A 20,144-nucleotide genomic window follows, 5' to 3' on the forward strand; every position below is an offset into this window, starting at 1 on the left:
TTGCTCAGTGTCACACAATGAGTAAGTGGCTGAGCTGGGATACACACCCAAGCCAATTTATTCACCTTTCCCTTCCATTTAGGCTCTGGAGTACCTATTCAAGTTCATTGTCCAGTCGCGGATCCTGTACTCTCGAGCCACCTGCGGGATGGAGGAGGATCAGTTCAGGATGAGCATCCAGGAGCTCTTCCAGTCCATCCGCTTCGTGCTGAGCCTGGACAGCCGTAGCTCCGAAACCCTCATCTTTACACAGGTCAGTCGACCTTACTGATTTATTTTACATAGGAAATAAGAGATCATTGAGATGTACCATCACATTGTCTGGGGCTTACAACATAAAACACACTTAATAACTACATACAAGTGCAATATTAGAGTAGTGACATTTGGCCAAGCCACGAAGAATCAGGCAAACTGTTCCACATCACAGAAGCACTAAAGGTAATACACATTTTCATTACTTTGGAATCTTGGGTACTTTTGTGTTCTGAGCTGAATTGGTGAAGGCGAAGGGATGCTCATTGTTTTTTTGGGGGCATTTTTTGTACTACCCTACAAATTCTAAAACTATACACAGCAAAGCCAAGCAAAACACCATGAGAGAATCCAGGCAACGTTTTACTAGGGACACCAAAAGGTGTACTGGTAAAAAAAAAACAGGAGTAATGGTACTACTAAAAGCCAGAAGTAGTCACAAGATTGTTGTTGTAACGTTGGCTATTAAAAATGTGTCTATCTTCTTTTGTGTGTGTGTGAGAGACAGAATGGGTGAGGTGGTAAATAAGTAGATAAATAAGGCTTAATTTATTGTTATCCAGAAACTCATTATTATTAAAGGAAAACTACTGTCTCATCTGTAGTATAATAGCTTTCTGCAATCTCATGCTGTATTGCTCATTATAACCTTGAGAGATTTAACGAAATACAAGAGCAAGAGTCTCCTAGAAAAATGTAAAAGGTTGCTCAAATCCTTTTCATATTATTTCTTAGTAGTTCTGTTGACATTTTCTTAAAGTCTTCCATTTACTCACACAGCCCAAGTGGTATATTCAGTAATTGTTTTTATCTTCAAGTAATCTTCTAGTATATTAATGAGCGGTGCCTTAGCACAGTCACAAATGTGAAGATATTTAATACAAGCAGGGGGCACATTTGTAAGTGTAGAGAATGCCTCCTTCTGGATGTAAATGAAAACAGATGTTATACTATATTTACTGTACTTTACAACCCACAAACTCTTTATTCTATAATTCTCTAGCTTGACTATCAAGACCTAATATTACGTACTTATGAAACCTGATGAGGGGAGTTTGAATGAATTTCAATTTGAATTTCAGTGATATGGAAACTCCTCAGACACTTAAAATCCTCCTTCATTTTGACCTGCGACCTAAGATTGCTGCCAAATGTGACTTTTTGGCTTCATACTTAGTATACAGCTGTATTCTGTGATTCTCTCCGTCAAGTTCAATCATGGTAGAATACAAGAAAAATGAACCCTGTTCTAACGTATAAAGCTGCTGCCACAACAGTGGCAAAGCCTTGTATCTCAGAAACTATTTGAGGTAGTGACTTATATTCATGGGTACATTCCAGATCTAATCCAACTGACTTTTCAACTTACATAAAAGGAACCAGCACAACATACTGTACTAGACATTAATTGCCTGAGAAGCAGGTATTAGACCCAGTCCACTGTACTGTGTGTGTTACGTTCACAGTCAGTCACACTGTTTGCAAACATTTGCCAGTACCACACAAAGGCAGAACCTGTTATCTTCCTTATTAATTATTTTGTTTATTGTATCATTAAATAAAGCTATTTTGTGTGTGTGTGTGTGTGTGTGGTGTTTTTTTTTTTTTTTTTTAGTTTTTTTTTTTTTTTTTTTTTAACAAGTTTGTTTTTTATTTGCTCCTTTTTCCTTGTTTGCCACCTTTTTATTTATATTTTTGATAACTCCCCCACTATCCCACAATCCGTCTCAGGGCCCCCAGCCGCCACATGGACAGGCAATTGGAGCAGTGAACTGTGTGCAGCCCTGGAGCGGGAACGCTCCAAGGCCATCGCCTTTATCTGTAAGTAACAGCGCCCCCTTGTGCCAAACCCTGATGAGTCAAGAGTGTCATTAGCAAAATTATACTTTCTACCATTCACCCCTCTGAAACCACCTACCCATCCACCCACTCAAAGAAACATTTTTTTTATTTTATCCTTTAACTGCCTGCCCCTTTCAAATCATTCTAAAGTTATTGCATTGTACAGGATGCAATAATAGAGAATTATTTTACTTAGACAATCACGCATTTGAGGGCAGGGAGTCATCATTGTTGCAAGAAGGCATTTCTAAATAGTGTTACAAGTCTAGCTCTCAGGGCGCTAGTAGAGAGGAATTTAGACCCTGTAACTTCCTCACCAGTTCTGCAAAAGGTTGGGGATAAACAAACCCCTCAGAATTTTAATTGAGACATTTGTTGGTGCACATAGTAAAATTCCTTGTTATTTCTTACTGGAAGTTATGCTTCATACTTTATTGACATCACAAAAAAGTTCAGAATTGGTCTATGGTACCCATTAATGCTTGTTGTCTTTGTCAGCACCGTTGTACTGTATGGGTAAATACCCAGTGGAGTCTGTAGAAGATGTTGCACTAAGTGTATCATAATTAAAAACTAGAACAACACGGTTCTGGGGATTGTGGGAAATGTTAGGGGGTAGGGATGAGGACCCTAGCAATGCCAGAGGTTCATCGTACTTTGCCATTTTTTTTTTTTGGTTTTGTTTTTGTTTTGTTTGTGTGTTTTTTTTTTTTTTGGGGGGGGGGGGGGGGGGGGGGGGGGTGTAGGTCTTTATACTTCTTCATACATTATGATCTACTATATACTGGTTTCAAGCCAATTTGTAGAACTGGTTTCTGTCTGTCCATGTACAGGAATCAATATGGATCCTAAAAAATGTTAATGTTACATATATATATATATATATATATATATATATATATATATATATATATATATATATATATATATATATATATATATAATTATGCAAGATGTGATGCATTATAGATTGCAATCAATAATTCATGAAACCCAGATAGCACAATAATGTTGGGCCAACGTAACAAGTAAGATTGGGCCAGTGTTGCCTTCTAACCTTGGCCCATTGTCATTCTGCTTGTTGCATCAACGTTGGCCCAACGTTATCGGCCATCCATGAATTGACCATGGGCCAACATGAACCCAGTTATTATTCAACCCTGGCAGATGGTTCTCTATATATTCAATATACATTTTTTTTGTCTCTTTCCCCATTATGTCCCAGAGGGTCCTTAATACCTGGTGTTTTGGGTCTAATTGCTTAAGTATACAGTTTTGTTTTTAGTTAGCTGAGATATTATTATTATTATTATTATTATTATTATTATTATTATTATTATTATTATTATTATCTTATAAGAATTATTTAACTGTTGATTTTAATATTATAATATTTAAACTAGTAATTTGATCATATAACTTAATTGATTTTAGTCTACTAGAACAAATAATAATAATAATAATAATAATAATAATAATAATAATAATAATAATAATAATAATAATATAATGCTTTATTGGAAAGCTGTTCTGATAATTTTATTGATTAATTTTATTAAATTAGCTAGGCAGGGGAAATAGCAAAAAATAAAATAAGTATGTTCCTTTTCTGTTTTTAATATCGGTCCGTTAGTAATTTGATATTTTTTTCACTACCTTGATCCTGAAGACAGCACATCTGCCTATCATGATATCAAGCCTGAAGGTTTTCAAAGTAATCTGTAAATGAAAGAATATAAATCTCTGTAGTTACGCTGTGCTATGCTGCAAGAACCTTTACCGGACTGTGAATAAAATGATCCACTTGATAACCACGTTATTAATCTGTAAACTATAGCTAGTGATCTGTAACATAGTGTGCTGTTACTTAGAATTAATAAAACAAAAACAACTAGCGGTCACATTATAACAATAATACGCTATTTTAAATGTCTTTGTATTTCATGGCAGGGTACAAATGATTAAAACATAGAACCTTAATACTTTAATGAAAATGTAAAGTTTACAAATATTTATGTAAAATAAGCCTAGGGAATACATAGGTTATTTAAAGCTGGAACTTGAAAATATATAAATATTGTTGGGAAAAATACATTAAAAAACTAAAGCACCTTACCTCACCTATCGCTTTGTAATCTGAGGATGACGTTAATCTCTGAGGCAAAAGACTTCGAGAGAGTCTTGAGAGGACTTTATAATTTGAATTTATAAACTGCTGATGAATGTTGGGCTAACTTTGGCCCATGGTTAGGTTGCCAAAACAAAAAAAAGTTGTTTTTAAGCTAGCCTCCTTATCTGTTGTGTGTTTTTTACTTTGAATTATTTTCGTAGGAGACGATGGGTGTGATAGCGATCCATTTGATTGTAAAGGTTGAGAATTCTGCCTTATGTTCTCCTTGGTTGGGCCAAGGTTGGGTCAAGGTTGGGTCACTGCTCAGCAGCCAACACAAGACTGATTGGTTGTCAGAACATTGGCCAAAATCAGTGCTCCAATATTGTGCGCTATCTGGGGTAAATGAAGGGTCTGCATGACATTCTTGTTCAGTTAATTATAAAAAAAGCCGTATGAAATGAAATATTTAAAACCCCATCATTGAAGTGACAGAGTGAAAGCACAGCTGCCTGGAACACTAATGGCTTCATATCACTGCTCTTTTCTTCCAGGCGGCTCTTCTGAACTCCTTCCCTACCATCTTCGATGAGCTGCTGCAGATGTTCACGGTGCAGGAGGTGGCAGAGTTTGTCCGGGGAACGCTGGGGAGCATGCCCAGTACAGTCCACATTGGCCAGTCCATGGACGTGGTCAAGCTGCAGTCAATCGCTCGTACTGTGGACAGCCGACTCTTCTCATTCCCAGGTTAGCCAATTCACCAAGACCATTTTATAAAATAACTAATGTTGCATTGAAGATGCTGGTTGCCTGGTAGATAGCTCACAGCCCTCACGAGATTGATTCCCAATAAAGGCAATTAAGAAAAGAATTACTGAAAAGTACAATATATTATTGATTAGTGTAAAATCATTTTAGTGTAGTAAGTACCTGAATTGTTTTCACAGTAATCTTAATCTTTTGCATGAGCAGTTTGCTATAAGGAAGAAATAAATGAAAGGAAGGGTGGTTGCTGCACCTGTACACTACTGGTAAGCTTATGTGTATACTGGGAAATCAATTAACTAATCAGACAAAAATAAGAAAATACTTTTGCATGAACATTATTTTATTAAACTGTATGCAGGGCAGAATCAATTTTAGGTAATTGTTTCTTAATTACTTTTACTGGGAATAAATCCTTTAATGTATTACGGTAGAGTAACTCGATAGATTTACTTATGAGAATAATGTGTCCCTATTTTGTAGGGTGAATCTAAACTGTCTAGGTGAGCTCCTACCGCTATATGTGTGTTTGCCTGCTTTGGACAGCCCCGTACTGACCTCTCTCTCTCTCTCTCTCTCTCTCTCTCTCTCTCTCTCTCTCTCTCTCTCCTCTCTCTCTCTCTCTCTCTCTCTCTCTCTCTCTCTCTCTCTCTCTCTCTCTCTCTCTCTCGCTCTCTGTCTCTCACAGAGTCTCGTCGCATCTTGCTCCCGGTGGTGCTCCATCACATCCACCTCCACCTGCGGCAGCAGAAGGAGCTGCTCATCTGTTCAGGGATTCTCAGCAGCATCTTCTCCATCATCAAGGCCAGCTCACTGGTAAACAGTACTCTCTCCCCTCCCCGGTCGCACACACTTAGACTTCAAACCCACTGGAAGAAGCCTTTGACATTTTGTGTCTTATTTGCATGATATCAAACTGGTGCATTGCTAAGGCTTGTTTAATTTTCCTAGTACAGTCCAACTGAGAAGATACATCTATCATGCTGGATGTATCATCTGTCTCACTTATACTATACAGTCCATGGTAGGCAAGTATTATGAAGAGGAGGGCCTCATTTCACCAATTTAATTAGATTAAATTGGCTAGAAGGGTTACAATTTCAACAGTTTCGGCACATTTATAAATGTTGTGCAGTATTGTGTACAACTGCCTTTACCAATGCCCAATGTAATCAGGTCGTAGATCCTAAATGGTAAATACCAAACTGCCTATCAATAGCTATACTAAAGTGTCCTTTGGGCTGTAAAGTAAATGAAAAGCATTTCCTTTTTACGTAGTGCATTGTTTGATTTGACCATTAAAACATGCTTCTAGGTAGTTCCTCACAAGGGGATTTGTGCATTATCAATGTGAGGGTAAAGTTGATTGAAACCTTTGATTATCAGTCTCACCTTCTATGCCTGTGTGAGCTTCCTGACAATTGTGTTGTGATGTGCTAGTTGTGTTAATTGAGCTGCTAAATAGATGCAATGAGTCTTATGGTTTTTTTTTTTTATATATATATGTTTCATTACAGAGAATGAAATGAGTCTTAACTCTCTTGCCTTAACTCGTACATTGATAATGCAAAAAGCCCTTGTGGGGAACTAACTAGAAGCCTGTTTGGTCTTCAGTAGGGAAAACATTGCTGTGAACCTGTTGAGCTCAAACTTATAAAAATGATGTAATAAAAAATGGAAACAAAATAATAATTAGAAACCCAATGCCATGATTGATACAAACGTGATCAAATTATGTAACTGTGTACATCCTATTTATTCTACCTTTTAAAAATACATTATTTAGTTGGCCTGGTAAATTGTGATCTCAGTAGAAACAGCAATAGAGAATTAACCATTAACTCTTAATCAGCTGTTAAACAGGTAATTTTAACAATATGTAGATGCAGTTGTTATAAAGTTCCTTTTTAAATAGTTATCAGGAGAGAATATCAGTGTATTTCTTTTATTTAAAGCTGCTGCTTCTTTTTTTTACTCCCATGTTTAATCTCATGTTGTTTGTAGCGTGACCCGTGTGTCTGTGTCCTCCAGGAGACCTCGGTGCAAGAGGAGGTGGAGATGATGGTGGAGAGCCTCCTTGATGTCCTCCTCCAGACTCTGCTCACCATCATGAGTAAATCCCAGTCTCAGGAGGCGGTAAGAGGCCAGCGCTGCCCGCAGTGCACGGCTGAGATCACTGTTAGTAACTAACAATCCGATTCTTTTTCTTCTTCTTCTTTTTCTTCTTCTTCTTGCTTCCCTGTAACTCCTCGCCCCAAACACTCCTACTCCTGCTCCTGCATGGACCTCCCGCTTGCTGCTTCATCGTTTCAGTCCATCGCTTTGCACTCCTGGCTGCTTCCACCTTAGACCTGAGCTTCTCACCTGTATTTAAAAGTCTAGGGTTTTTTTTCTCAACAAAACTTGTTTTGTTGCTGTAGTGATTATATATCAGGCCTTAAATCAAATTTAAATAAATAACTAGAAACCTTCAAAAATAAAAATATAATCAAAAACATGGACTGTTTGGTGAACTCAAGAGCTAGTGAACCATTATAGGCTATGCTTTTTTCCTAAAAGGGCAAATTTAGTTTGTTAAAAACATGTTTGCAGCTTATTCAAAATAAAATTGGTGATTTAAAAAAAAAAAACAACAACAACAACTTGGTAATCATAAGTTGATTAGCAACCTAAAAATCAATAGTCACTAAAAACAAGAAGGTGTGCTATTCTTGCCATTTTACAAAACACACTTAGGGCAGTTGAGTTGGTAAATGGTGGAGCGGAGTTATTTTTCTTTAAGGATAAATCTACTGAGATTCACCATACATCATTTCCACTGCCTCCAGTACTTTGAAGAAAAATTCAGAAGTCTTTGCAATTTGTGTTTGTATCATCACAAAGTAAATGGCATGAAACCAGTTGCCCCAGATGGTGTTTGTAGGTGCTGTACTGTTGGAAGAGCCATCCTTCAGAATTTAATCTCAGGTCCTGCATACTCCTTTAGACATGAGCAATCCCAGTGTCCCAAAACCATTTCACCTGGTCATAAGGGCAGCCCATCATCCACGTGAGGCCTTGCAATAATAGTTATAATGTGTCAATGTTCTCACTTGTATCCAAACATTTCTATTAAAATCATTAGTCAGGCAGTGGATGGTTTTAAAATAAAGACTAGCCACTTAGTTAGATCCTAATAGGGGGTGAATGTAAGGGAAACCTCCAGCCTTATTTAAAACCCTAAAAGACAGATAACATATATTTATCTAGCTGTTAGGTGAGGAAACTAGAGGCTTGTTACATTTTAGTATGCTCATTTTAATTAGATTTACTACCATTGCCCTCCCTCTAATTTCAAAGGACTAATTCAGGTTAACTTTTACAGTCAATGTTTGGGAAATTATATCTTAACAAAGCATAAGCACAGATAAAGAAAAATAGGTCTTTTTAAAGCTAGTTATGAGAGTCACAGAAACAATATAACTATTGGATTAGATCTTACAGCAAATATTTTAAAACTGTATTAAATGTTTTTCTATGATGTTAGTTTCCATAAACATTTCACCCCACCCCCTTTCTACTACTGGTTACTTTGCATAACTCTACTAAAATCTGATTGTCTGACACAATGCTTATAATTGGCAGGGAGAGTATGTGTCCTGTATGTTGTCTCTGCTTCGCCAGATGTCGGAAATCCATTACCAGCATCTACTGGACAACTTTCAGAGCAAGGAGGAGCTGAAGGTAAGGGTGAAGTTAATGTTAGCAGTTCCACACGGAGAAGAGAGATGGTTTTACTCTACACGAGGAGCTTGTTTATTATTGTATATTGATTTACTATTCTTTCACAGATTGATTTTTTTCACTTTTTCTTTGTTTTGAGGAATTTCTGTTGAAGATCTTCTGTGTATTCCGTAATTTAATGAAGCTGAGCATCTTCCCTCGTGACTGGATGGTGATGCGGCTCCTCACCAGCAAGTAAGCACCCATTTCAATAATGAGTTGAAGTGACCCATAATCCTGAACTGGGAGTCCAAATTAAAACTGTTTTGATCTCAGTCTCTGTCAATGGAAACAAATGGGACTGATTTCAAATCTATTTCAATGAGGCACAGATTGAAGATTGAAAATATGCATGCTTTTTTTATGCAATTAAATGAGATGCTTACTACATTAGACTCACTGTTTAACCTCAGCACTTTGTTGTGACATTTAATATGAAGGACACTGCACATCAAATTATTCTACCTCTCCTTGTCATGACTTTTTGAGTGCTGTTTATATAGAACATAAATCAGATTTGTAATTCCATTTCATATTAGCCTCGGGGTGAGGCGATCTTTCCTCGGCAATGCTACTTTTGTGTTCCATTGTTCTGCAACGGGTTGTTCTGCAATGGGAACACAGACCTCGTTATCCCACAGCATCATGTATAGCACTTTATTTATTCAGGGAGAAATATAACCTTATAGGCTTAAGGCTATTGTTGATTATTTGATGAGAAAGAAAAAAAAAATGATATTGATAAGTCATTCAGCTTAATAATATGATTTGAAAAGGCTTGCATGCCTCAATTAGCAATACAAAAAGGCACAAATACAGACTTTGTCTGCTCCCTCACTGTTTTTGTTTGTTGATTTTTCCTGTTCCAGCATCATTGTCACTACTGCCCAGTACCTATCCCCAGCCCTCCACAAGAACTTCACAGAAGCAGACTTTGATTTCAAGGTGGGCAATGTTTTACATGAAAAATAAAATCTTGGGTTCAATCTCACATTTTAATTTTTTTTTTTTTTTTTGCCTTTTACTGTTTCTCGATGTCTGTGGTTCCTCATCACCGTGGTCTCTTTTCCCACCTCGACAGATGGTGTTACACACTTTTAGCAACCCTAACAATGCATTCCTGATTCTGCTTATCAAGAAGTATCCCACTGTTCATAACAGAACCAATAGACATGTTGAAATCCGGTTAAAATGCAATTGTGGCATACTATTTAAGGAAACACAACTTTGATCTCATTATTTTAAAGAAAAAGCTCTGAAAGGAGAAGCTACAGTGCCACACCCATTTGTCGAGCCCCTTAAATCCCTGTTGAACAGATATACAGTATGTAGATTTACCAAACAGATCACCAATAATTGTAGAAATATTGCAAAATCAGGTGAGGATCATACTGAAAAACAAGCAAATGGCTGTTTTACTTTATGTAACACTGGTCAGGGCCAAGGTGACAAGCGGCAGTTGACATAATTGTGGAGAAAATTAAACTGGAGCTGAAGGGTGTTTGTGTTAGGGAGGGGCTATCTAAAAAGCTCGAAAGTTGCTTTTGGCTTTCATTAAACAAGGATAAATGTCTTGAACAATGCCCCGTGGGAAACCATTTAATCACTGCACCAAGCAACATATTGCACAATGTTATTAAACAACCCGTGCTGTCTTTATGATTGCCATTAAGAATGATAACATCCCCTCAATGAAAAAGCCTGGAGGTTTTAAGGGAATAACATTGCAGCTGGGTCTCCTGAAAGTGGTCAGAATGCTCTGTGTCTGCTGCTGATGTTCTATCATTGCTAACCGCAGGTGTGGAATTCCTACTTCAGCCTGGCCGTTTTGTACATTAACCAACCCAGCCTGCAGCTGGAGACCCTAACTCCTTCCAAGAGGAAGAAGATCCTGGACAAGTAAGACTGTTTGTTGCATAGTTCATCTTTTTTGATAATAAGATAATAAATAAAGTCCCATCACTCATTGGCAGCATGTATTAATCGGCAAGCCAAGGTTTTGTGGATAATAGTATGGTGCTCCATTCCTCTATATAGTGGTGTTGGGAAGGCTTCTGAGATGTCCAGGATGTCTCAAATTCTTAATTTACTGTGGATTGTGTCAGTAAATATTGAGTTTTTAAAAAGTCTTTTGTGTTCCTTGTAACTAGAGTATAAGGACTAGATATGCATAAAACTGTCCAAGAAACAGAATTAATAAAGGGTGATATAAAAAAAGCAATGGCTTGAATCGGAGTATTCATTTAATAAAGATCCAAGCAAACACAATTAAAATGAATGGAAGAGTCTTCCCAAGGAGGGAGTACAAGTCCCATGGGCATTTGTTCTGTATGGAGTAACAGCCTGCAGCTTTGAGCCCAGGGACTGTATGGGTTATATAACACAAAGCTTAAAATGGGCTGCCAGGTTATACTACAGTACACTATTGTTCACTACATTAGCTGGCTGGTTTATACATTCAGAGTGCAGACCAGGCGATAATGGCAGTGTGTAATTAATGGCTGATACAGGAAGTGACCCTCTGGGGCTCTAGTGCTGACTAATGATTGCAGTGAAACAGCTATAGGTATCACATTGCTTTGTGAGCATGTTGTCCTCAGACCACAACTAGGTCTGAATCCTTGTTCTGCCTTACAGGCTCTGAACCAGGACTGAGTCAAACATCTCTGTCTCCTAACATGGGAAAGGAACAATTCGTTTGATCAAATCTGTGTTATAAACTGTAAACAGTTCTGAATGATATTATTATTATTATTATTATTATTATTATTATTATTATTATTATTATTATTATTATTATTATTATTATTTCTTAGCAGACACCCTCATCCAGGACGACTTACAATTGTCACAAAGTATCACATTACAGATAAGAGCAGTTATAAAATACAATCAAATCAGTAGTAAGAGCAAATTCAAATGAGAGAAAATAGAAATTGCAGTAAATAATTACGTTTCAATGTGATTACAACTAAGAGCAGTTAAACTTACAAATATTTGGCTATAAGAGTAAATTCAATTAAGAGCAAATACAATAAGTGGGTAAGAATGATTTCAAATAAGAGCAAATACAAAAAACTGAATACGGTTACCTTTAAGAGTAAAATCAAGTACAAGATAAAGTGTAATTATGATTGAAAGCTGAGGTAGAAAACAGCAAAGTGTGGACAGTAACTGACATTCTACTCCTCTTAGAATCTACCTGTTTCAGGAATGGCTGTGTTTTTTTTTTTTTTGTATGAATGTGTAAATAAAACAAGGTATTTTAGTCTAGTGCTTTTAGATTTTTGAAAGAACTAAAGTGTACAATATAGTTCTCATGAAAAAATGCTGAGGCATTGTTTTTATTCTCCCCTGCCAGGTATGGAGACATGCGAGTGATGATGGCTTATGAACTCTTCGGCATGTGGCAGAACCTTGGTAAGACACTTTAAAAACACACCGTCCTAGCTGCTTGTTCCAGCTGTGCTTCACTTATATGTTACCAGGAACATAAAATAAAGATCTGTAGAAGCTCCATCTACAGATTTTGGAGAGTAGTGGCATCATAAATTGAATGCATTGGTTATAAGAATGAATTTGCATCATGTTATCAAAGCACTGATATTGTACACTCACTGGCCACTTTCTTAGACCAACATCAAAAAAAATGTCTCACTATCCAATGTATTGTTATACTGTATCTCAGTGAGGACATACACTTAAAAATAAAAGGCTTATTTCACATCTTTGTAGGGTTAATGTAAATAACAAAACCCCTCAAATTATTAAGCAGGTATCTTTGTTTGTCCTAGCAGGGGAAAATAAAATCCACTTCATTCCCGGGATGATCGGCCCATTCCTGGGGGTGACGCTGGTGCCGCAGACCGAAGTGCGAAGCATCATGATCCCCATCTTTCATGACATGATGGACTGGGAGCAGAGGAAGAATGGCAATTTTAAACAAGTGAGTAGCGTGTTGAAATGAACCCACACCATTTCTTCTAGATAAACCCTATTGTAAGTAACTGAGAAGTACCCCAGTAATGGGGGCACCAGTGAAAAACACTACAGCGTGTTCAGTGATTCTCTTAGCGAGCTTTGATTACTGGTATCGCCAAATAAAAAATGAACCGGTTTGTGGTTGCATTTTTTTCAACAAACCCTCCATATTTCAGAAACTGTTTTGTGTGTGTTTTTCCCTCTATCATTTCAGGTGGAGGCAGAGTTAATTGATAAGCTGGACAGCCTTGTGTCGGAGGGAAAGGGAGATGAGAACTACCGAGAGCTCTTCGGTCTTCTGTAAATATAATAAGTCTGTGTAGTCTTTAGAAGAACTGTATGCTGTTTTAATGCAGTGTTTCATATATATATATATATATATATATATATATATATATATATATATATATATATATATGGACAACTACAGCTTGGAGTGACCCATCAGATTCACATCAGACATCTGACAGCATGTTGAGCCTACTAACGCAAAGTATGGTGGTGTTTCATTTCCTCTATGTCTGTCATCAGTGTGTAAGGATGGTTTTAGCTTATTTCTTGCTTCTGCTTTTATAACTTCTCTTTGCTCTGATTTCTGCTGCGTGGAATAGAACCCAGCTGTTTGGGCCTTATCCTAGGTAAGAAAATTCCACTCTGTCAGCCTGTTTTGAGTCTGTGCAGAACTCTGGTGGTTTGCAGCCTGGAGTCTGATTATTTCTATTCATTTATTTCTTTATGACTTTAACAGTCTGCTGGAGAAAATCGAACAAGAAACCTGGCGGGAAACAGGCGTCTCTTTTGTTACCTCGGTAACTAGGCTCATGGAACGCCTCCTTGACTACAGGTGGGTAAACGAAGGGGAAACGCCAACAAAATTTTTTTTTAAAAATACTCCCTTTCAAACAATAGTTGCTAGTGGTTCAATGTAATGAAACCTCTGCTGAAACTCTGTGCATTGGAATTTGAGAGTTTCTTTGACTCATGAGTTACACCCAATCACAATTAAAGAAGATTCCACGTCCACACGTTAGGAAGTCCCTGTCAGATGGACACATCTACAGTGAGTCCAATTTTTTTTTTCACATCACTATAAATAACACAAACAGAAAGTATACAACCATGGTAGCATGCCATTAAAAAATCACATTTTTACCGGCTTTCAAATAATAAAAACAAAACTGGAGTCAACTTGGAGTTTTTTGGAGAGACAAGGCACAATTTAAAATTGTTTACCTTCATTACTAAATGCTGATTTCTTCTGGTTAGGGGTCTTCGGATTTTAGAGACTTTCTCCTGAATTTTACCTTGCTAAATCTTGCTTCTTCATACACAGTAGCACATAATATCGCACATAGTGATAAAGTTCTAGACTTTAAGCTCAATATAAACCCAGCAATCCGCAGGCAATCAGTCACATCTGTACATGGTAATGTCACCTCCACTGACTCTGAGAGAAAAACTACAAAGAAATATTGTAACCACTTTTTTCTAAAAAGATTAACTCTCTCAATGATACATTAACAGGTTTTCTTTATACAACAAATTGTATTTCTAGTTTTAATTCCTTTCAGAAAAAAGTAAAGCTAAAGATTATTAAATGTGTTCCTTTTAAGAGGGTTAGTTTTAAAAACATTTGACATTAACATGCAGTATCAAATATTCAAAGACAATACCAACCACTTTTTTATCTGTGATCTTTAACAGAGACTGTATGAAAGGAGACGAGACGGAGAATAAGAAGATTGGGTGTACTGTAAACCTGCTGGTAAGGTGTTTAATAGCTTTGAATTCTGGAATTGTATCTTGCCTGCACAAGGCGCTCAACTGGACTTCATCCAGAGCTGTGTGAATCAGTTTGTGTTAAGTTCCTGTATATTTGCTTTCAGAACTTTTATAAATCAGAAATCAACAAGGAGGAGATGTACATCCGCTACATCCATAAGCTGTGTGACATGCACCTGCAGGCTGAGAATTACACAGGTAAAAAAGTAGACAATACAATAGAAATCATGGTGGTAGCTTGTATATACCACCGAGGTAGAGTCTACTTCTGTGGTGTAGTGGCATTGCTGTCAAAGCTACTTAATGCTGACCATCTACATGCTCTCTTACCCATGGTATGTTGTACAGAGGCTGCGTTCACTCTGCTGTTGTACTGGGAGCTTCTGCACTGGGAGGACAGGCCACTCAGGGAGTTTCTGCACTACCCAACCCAAAGTGAGTGGCAGCGCAAGGAGGGCCTGTGCCGCAAAGTCATCCACTACTTCAACAAGGGCAAGGTACAGTACCAGCTGGCTTAGCAAAATGGGATGTAATGAACCATCTCTGAATGTGATAAGTAAGGACTTCTTGATAGAGTGGTTAGAGCAGCTGGACTCACTCACGCATTTTCCAGTCCAGTGCCTTGAAAAAACCATTTTCTCATCCTGCTAGATTTTATTTAATAATACGATCTGGACTGGAAGATCCAAAAGTGACACTAGGTGAGGTAACTGTTTAGAACAGAATCTACACACACACACACACACACACACACACACACACACACACACACACACACACACACACACACACACACACACACACACACACACACACACATATCACAAAATCTAAAAAGTTCAGCCCCATTGTAAAATGTGTTTTAAAAACTTACCTGCTACATGTACTAGCTGTCTGGACCCTATTAAAACACACCCAGATTTCAAAGGCACAGTAACATATGTTGAGTAGCACTCATCATATAGAAGCCATTAGCACTAAAATGTATTTCAGCAGAAATGATCAAAAAATTGTAGCTTTTCTCTTTCAAGCTGCATGCAAAAACAGCAGAAACGAATTTCCCTTTATCTTTGCATTTATCATTTAAATTGCAAACTTGGCATCTGGGCTTTTCTAAGTTTTTTGTGCTTTGTTCGTCATTTAAAAAAAAAAAAAAACAGATAAGAGAAGAGAAGCATGAAAGGCAATTAGTGCAGTAGGAAAGATTGGATAATTTGTCTTTCACCAGCTTATCTTTCAACCAAGAAGAAGAACGAGAAATTAGAAATGTTATACGTCAGTTGTGTGAGACATGAACAGCCCTGATAGAAAAAAAAATAATAATACAGAAAATGGAATTTAAGAGAAAGCAATTGATGTTTAATGGATTTATCAGCTGAAGCTGCTGGAATTGCTGAAGCACGGAATCACAACGGAGGGAGATCTGGATTTTATGTGATAAAGGTATCTGAGTTCTTCCCTTTCCTCTTCTAGAAACAGCTGCAGGTCTTTGGGTTCTTTCAGGTCTCAGTCACAAAATAAGGTTCTCACAGTAGATAACTGGAACACTTAAATGATAGTAATAAAAAAAAAAACGACATTGTAGGGGTGAGTGAACAACATTCTTGCCTACTATGTCTCCTTTAGTACAGCTTACATGGATGAGAATGATGCTAAAAATGACAGAGCTGAGACATTTAGCTGAGTACAGTAACATTGGCTTAACTTTCTCCATCTGTGTCACTCTTGTTCCTTTCAGTGTTGGGAATATGGGATCCCCCTTTGCCGGGAGCTTGCCAGCCAGTATGAAGCTTTATATGACTATCAGAGTCTCAGCTGGATTCGGGTAGGTGAAAAGAAGCCAATTGAGCTGGTAGTCTCATCATAGGCACCGAAAATGTATCTAGGTTGTGTAGTTTTCATAAATTACAACCAATTTCATAAGCCTTAAATCTTCCCATCATTTTGAGCCTATAGTGTACTATTATAGAGTTGTTAAAGCACCAGTAATTTACATGTCATCCAGATTACATGCCCTCTCCCTCCCAGGAGAGGGTGTACAATAATATTAATGCTGATTGTATAATTCTGTAGTTAATGACATATTGCTTCTGAATTTCCCATTCAAATGTACAGAAAATGGAGGCAGCGTATTATGACAACATCATGGAACAGCAGCGTCTTGAACCCGAGTTTTTCAGGGTCGGCTTTTACGGCAGGAAATTTCCATTCTTCCTAAGGGTGAGACCAGTGCTTATATTTTCAAGGCATGTTTTGATACCCATTTAAATCTATCAAACTGAAAGTCAGTCATAGAACTCGCCTCATTAAATGGGCTAATGAACCAGTGACAAAGGTCCTCATCTTAATCGGCTCCCTTTGACAGAATTACAGCTTTTTTTGTTTTTTAATTTAGTAGTCTCCAATTATTTTTACCCGTTTTTTTTCTCCCAATTTGAAATGCCCAATTGTATGTAGGCTCAGCCCACCATTACCACCCCTGCACTGACACGGGAGTAGCGAAGACGAACGCACGCTGTCCTCCGAAGCAGGCCCACCATGCAGCCAGTCCAGAGCTACAGCGTCGGAGGACAATGCAGCTCTGGGCAGCTAACGGCCAATTGTGCGCTGCCCCCTGGGAGCTCCCGTCCATGATCGGCAGTGGAATAGCCTGGACTCGAACTGGCGACGTCCAGGCTATAGGGCGCATTTTGCACTCCATGCATGGCGCCTTTACCGGATGCGCCACTCGGAAACCTGGAATTCCAGCTTTAATATAATAGTTCATATTTTTTTCATGTTTTACATTTTTAGCAATACAAGGCATTTTTATAAATTAATTAGAGTCAGACTCTCAGCACAAGCAAGCAATAGTCAAGGTTGCTTAGAATACTAAATGAACGATTAGCAGTACTGCTAAGAACAGGTAAGAATAGATCTGGTATGTTAAACTACTATTTTTCCATAAATGGCTGCATCCTAACAGGAATAGGTGAAGCTTTTTGTCAGTTATCTTATTTTGGCAGAATAGTGCCTATTCCCGTGGTTGTCAGCTTATCCACTCAATGTGCAGACTGGGTTAACTGCAGTCTCTCCATTTCCTCACTGCAGAACAAGGAGTTTGTCTGCAGGGGCCATGACTATGAGAGGCTGGAAGCCTTTCAGCAGAGAATGTTGGGGGAGTTCCCACAAGCCATTGCCATGCAGCATCCCAACCAACCTGATGAGACCATCCTGCAGTGTGATGCACAATGTATCCTTCACTGCGCAACACCGACAGTGGATGCTGTGTCCTTGCCACATAGGGTCATTTTTCTACAGGGGATTACTGGTTTGAGAATGGGTTATAATTCCTCTGTGTCTTCAATTCCTTTAGTTCAAATATTTACCGGGCATTGTTCGTGCTAGTTTCACATTCTTGATGGAGTTTGCAGCTTCTACAACTTTATATTGAAGCTGGTACAAGTTTGGAGCCTAGAGTGCAGATCAAATTAAAATAGATGAAGAGAAAGGAACATTTTCCAAATTACCTGAAGAACTCAGACAAGGTACTAGGAAACTCAACTGCAAGTCGTGATTCAGATTTTAAATGTAGAATTTTTATACAGCTTTATTTCCACAAGATACACACTGGATCACTTATTAAGTTTTGAAAAGCAGGTCCTTGGTGTGCGTCAGTCAGGCTGTCCTTGATCACCGCTGTGGTGCAGCACATGTTTGGTGTCTTTGCTTCTTTGACGGTGAGATACAGATCTGCAGATCTACGCAGTCACCCCGATCCCAGAGAATGCGGACGTGCTGCACATGGACCGGGTCCCCGAGCGCATCAAGAGCTTCTACCGCATCAACAACGTCCACAGGTTCCGCTATGACCGACCTTTCCACAAGGGACCTAAGGACAGGGATAACGAGTTTAAGGTCAGGCAACTTACACTTTAATATTAATTTACACAATTAATGGGCCATTTTCAACAAGAGAGGCATGTCTCAACTGTTTTTATATCCATTTAAATACCAAATGTAATGGCTTCTAACTGCACAATGTACTGTATACTGCATAATATAACAGTTCTGTTTGTCTTTTATGTCTAATGTATGCTGTCTAATGTTAAAAAGAACACAGATATAAGGGGTATTATAGTCTTGTATTGGGTTGGTGTCACTTTATAAAATGAGATCTGTTGTGTTTTCAGAGTCTCTGGATTGAGAGAACTACCCTGATCTTGACCCGACCGCTACCTGGCATCTCCCGCTGGTTTGAAGTGGAAAAGAGAGAAGTGGTGAGTGGATTGAACGCGTAATGATCTCTTGTCAAAACATAGCCCAAATGATCGAAATGCTACCCTAAATATTTTCAAATAAAATGATGGCATCTTGTTACAGGTGGAGGTGAGCCCTTTGGAGAACGCCATCTATGTTGTGGAGAATAAGAACCACGAGCTGCGGACCCTGATCTGCCAGTACCAGCATAAGCAACTGCATGGCAACGTCAACCTGCTCAGTATGTGCCTGAACGGGATGATCGATGCAGCTGTCAACGGAGGCATTGCCCGCTACCAAGAGGTAATACAAGGGCAAGGACAGGCTATTGGCGCTGATGACACATTTAAAGGAAAGCTCTGATGACCTACAGAGCTGTCCTATGGAAAATTATTTAAAAGAACAAGCCTTGATTTATTACTTGCTGTAAATCTTGAATCTTGAGTTGTGAGAGTGGCAGGTCATTAGTCGCAGTGATAATTTAGAATGTAACCAATGCAAAGACACCTGTGCCTGGAACTGAAGGTCAGCAGTCAGCTAATTATGTTGATTTGGTACCCCAAACTGCTTTCAGATTTCTTTTTCATAGAATTGTAAAATAATAATTTTAGCAGCTTGTGGCATTTCCGACGAAACATTATCGGCATCATTTCAAAGTGTTTACTACAGCCTGAAGGAGAAAAATAGCCATATTGACTTTGCTGACCTTATAAAAGGACTGACTCTTCACTCCTCTTCTTTTATTCTATTTCAGGCTTTTTTCGATAAGGACTACATAGCCAGTCATCCTGAAGATGCAGAGAAAATCACACAACTCAAAGAGCTCATGCAGGAGCAGGTTATTATTTTTGATTGCTTTTCCAATCTCCTTCTCTTTACCCTTTCATCGTTAGAGAAGTAGAATGCTATTTATCCCCGCTGTGCCAGCATAAAATTACAATGTTAAAACCCTATTATAGGGGAAAGACAGATATTCTGGAAGTATGTAACACTCTATATTATAATGCATCAGTTCACTAAAGTGTTTAGAATTTGAAAAATAAAAGTGTCATGCAACTGCCAGTGTTGAAATCCTGTAAACATGCTTTCATGCATTACTGATTTAAGGCAATCTCATCAAATTATAAGATTATGGCCAATGAGAAGAAAAACAGGAACTAATGAAGCAGTTTAGTAGAAAAGTAGAACTGCTTATCTATGAATTGAGTGTTCTGTTTTTATAGGTGCATATCCTGAGTGTGGGGCTGGCAGTGCATGAGAAACTGGTGCATCCAGAAATGCGTCCCTTACACAAGAAGCTGATTGATCAGTTCCAGATGATGAGAAGCAGCCTTTGTCATGTGAGTTATCAGGAAATGAAAGAATAGGAGCACGCTAAAAGTGCAATGTTCTTGTATTGACCGTGTGC

At 38.2% G+C, this 20,144-nt stretch overlaps 1 protein-coding gene across 5 annotated transcripts in view; it reads left to right on the forward strand.

Moving 5' to 3' along the window:
- LOC121329019 (dedicator of cytokinesis protein 3-like) overlaps positions 1 to 20,144 on the forward strand; it is a 212,002-nt gene that overhangs the window by 179,602 nt on the left and 12,256 nt on the right. For 3 of the 5 annotated variants that reach the window (XM_041274211.1, XM_041274210.1, XM_041274214.1), the window contains 24 exons: positions 83 to 253; positions 4,762 to 4,954; positions 5,661 to 5,788; positions 7,004 to 7,150; positions 8,597 to 8,695; positions 8,835 to 8,929; positions 9,604 to 9,679; positions 10,533 to 10,633; positions 12,096 to 12,154; positions 12,529 to 12,680; positions 12,930 to 13,015; positions 13,327 to 13,353; positions 13,464 to 13,559; positions 14,420 to 14,480; positions 14,602 to 14,695; positions 14,846 to 14,994; positions 16,236 to 16,322; positions 16,613 to 16,717; positions 17,588 to 17,729; positions 18,228 to 18,394; positions 18,670 to 18,756; positions 18,860 to 19,039; positions 19,491 to 19,574; positions 19,960 to 20,076. In XM_041274211.1, coding sequence (XP_041130145.1) covers positions 83 to 253; positions 4,762 to 4,954; positions 5,661 to 5,788; positions 7,004 to 7,150; positions 8,597 to 8,695; positions 8,835 to 8,929; positions 9,604 to 9,679; positions 10,533 to 10,633; positions 12,096 to 12,154; positions 12,529 to 12,680; positions 12,930 to 13,015; positions 13,327 to 13,353; positions 13,464 to 13,559; positions 14,420 to 14,480; positions 14,602 to 14,695; positions 14,846 to 14,994; positions 16,236 to 16,322; positions 16,613 to 16,717; positions 17,588 to 17,729; positions 18,228 to 18,394; positions 18,670 to 18,756; positions 18,860 to 19,039; positions 19,491 to 19,574; positions 19,960 to 20,076 — 2,703 coding nt within the window. The remainder of the gene's footprint in view (positions 1 to 82; positions 254 to 4,761; positions 4,955 to 5,660; positions 5,789 to 7,003; positions 7,151 to 8,596; positions 8,696 to 8,834; positions 8,930 to 9,603; positions 9,680 to 10,532; positions 10,634 to 12,095; positions 12,155 to 12,528; positions 12,681 to 12,929; positions 13,016 to 13,326; positions 13,354 to 13,463; positions 13,560 to 14,419; positions 14,481 to 14,601; positions 14,696 to 14,845; positions 14,995 to 16,235; positions 16,323 to 16,612; positions 16,718 to 17,587; positions 17,730 to 18,227; positions 18,395 to 18,669; positions 18,757 to 18,859; positions 19,040 to 19,490; positions 19,575 to 19,959; positions 20,077 to 20,144) is intronic. The other 2 variants (XM_041274213.1, XM_041274212.1) reach the window with 2 other exon arrangements.

This window comes from Polyodon spathula, chromosome 16, assembly GCF_017654505.1.
Source record: "Polyodon spathula isolate WHYD16114869_AA chromosome 16, ASM1765450v1, whole genome shotgun sequence".
NCBI classification, from domain to species: domain Eukaryota; kingdom Metazoa; phylum Chordata; class Actinopteri; order Acipenseriformes; family Polyodontidae; genus Polyodon; species Polyodon spathula.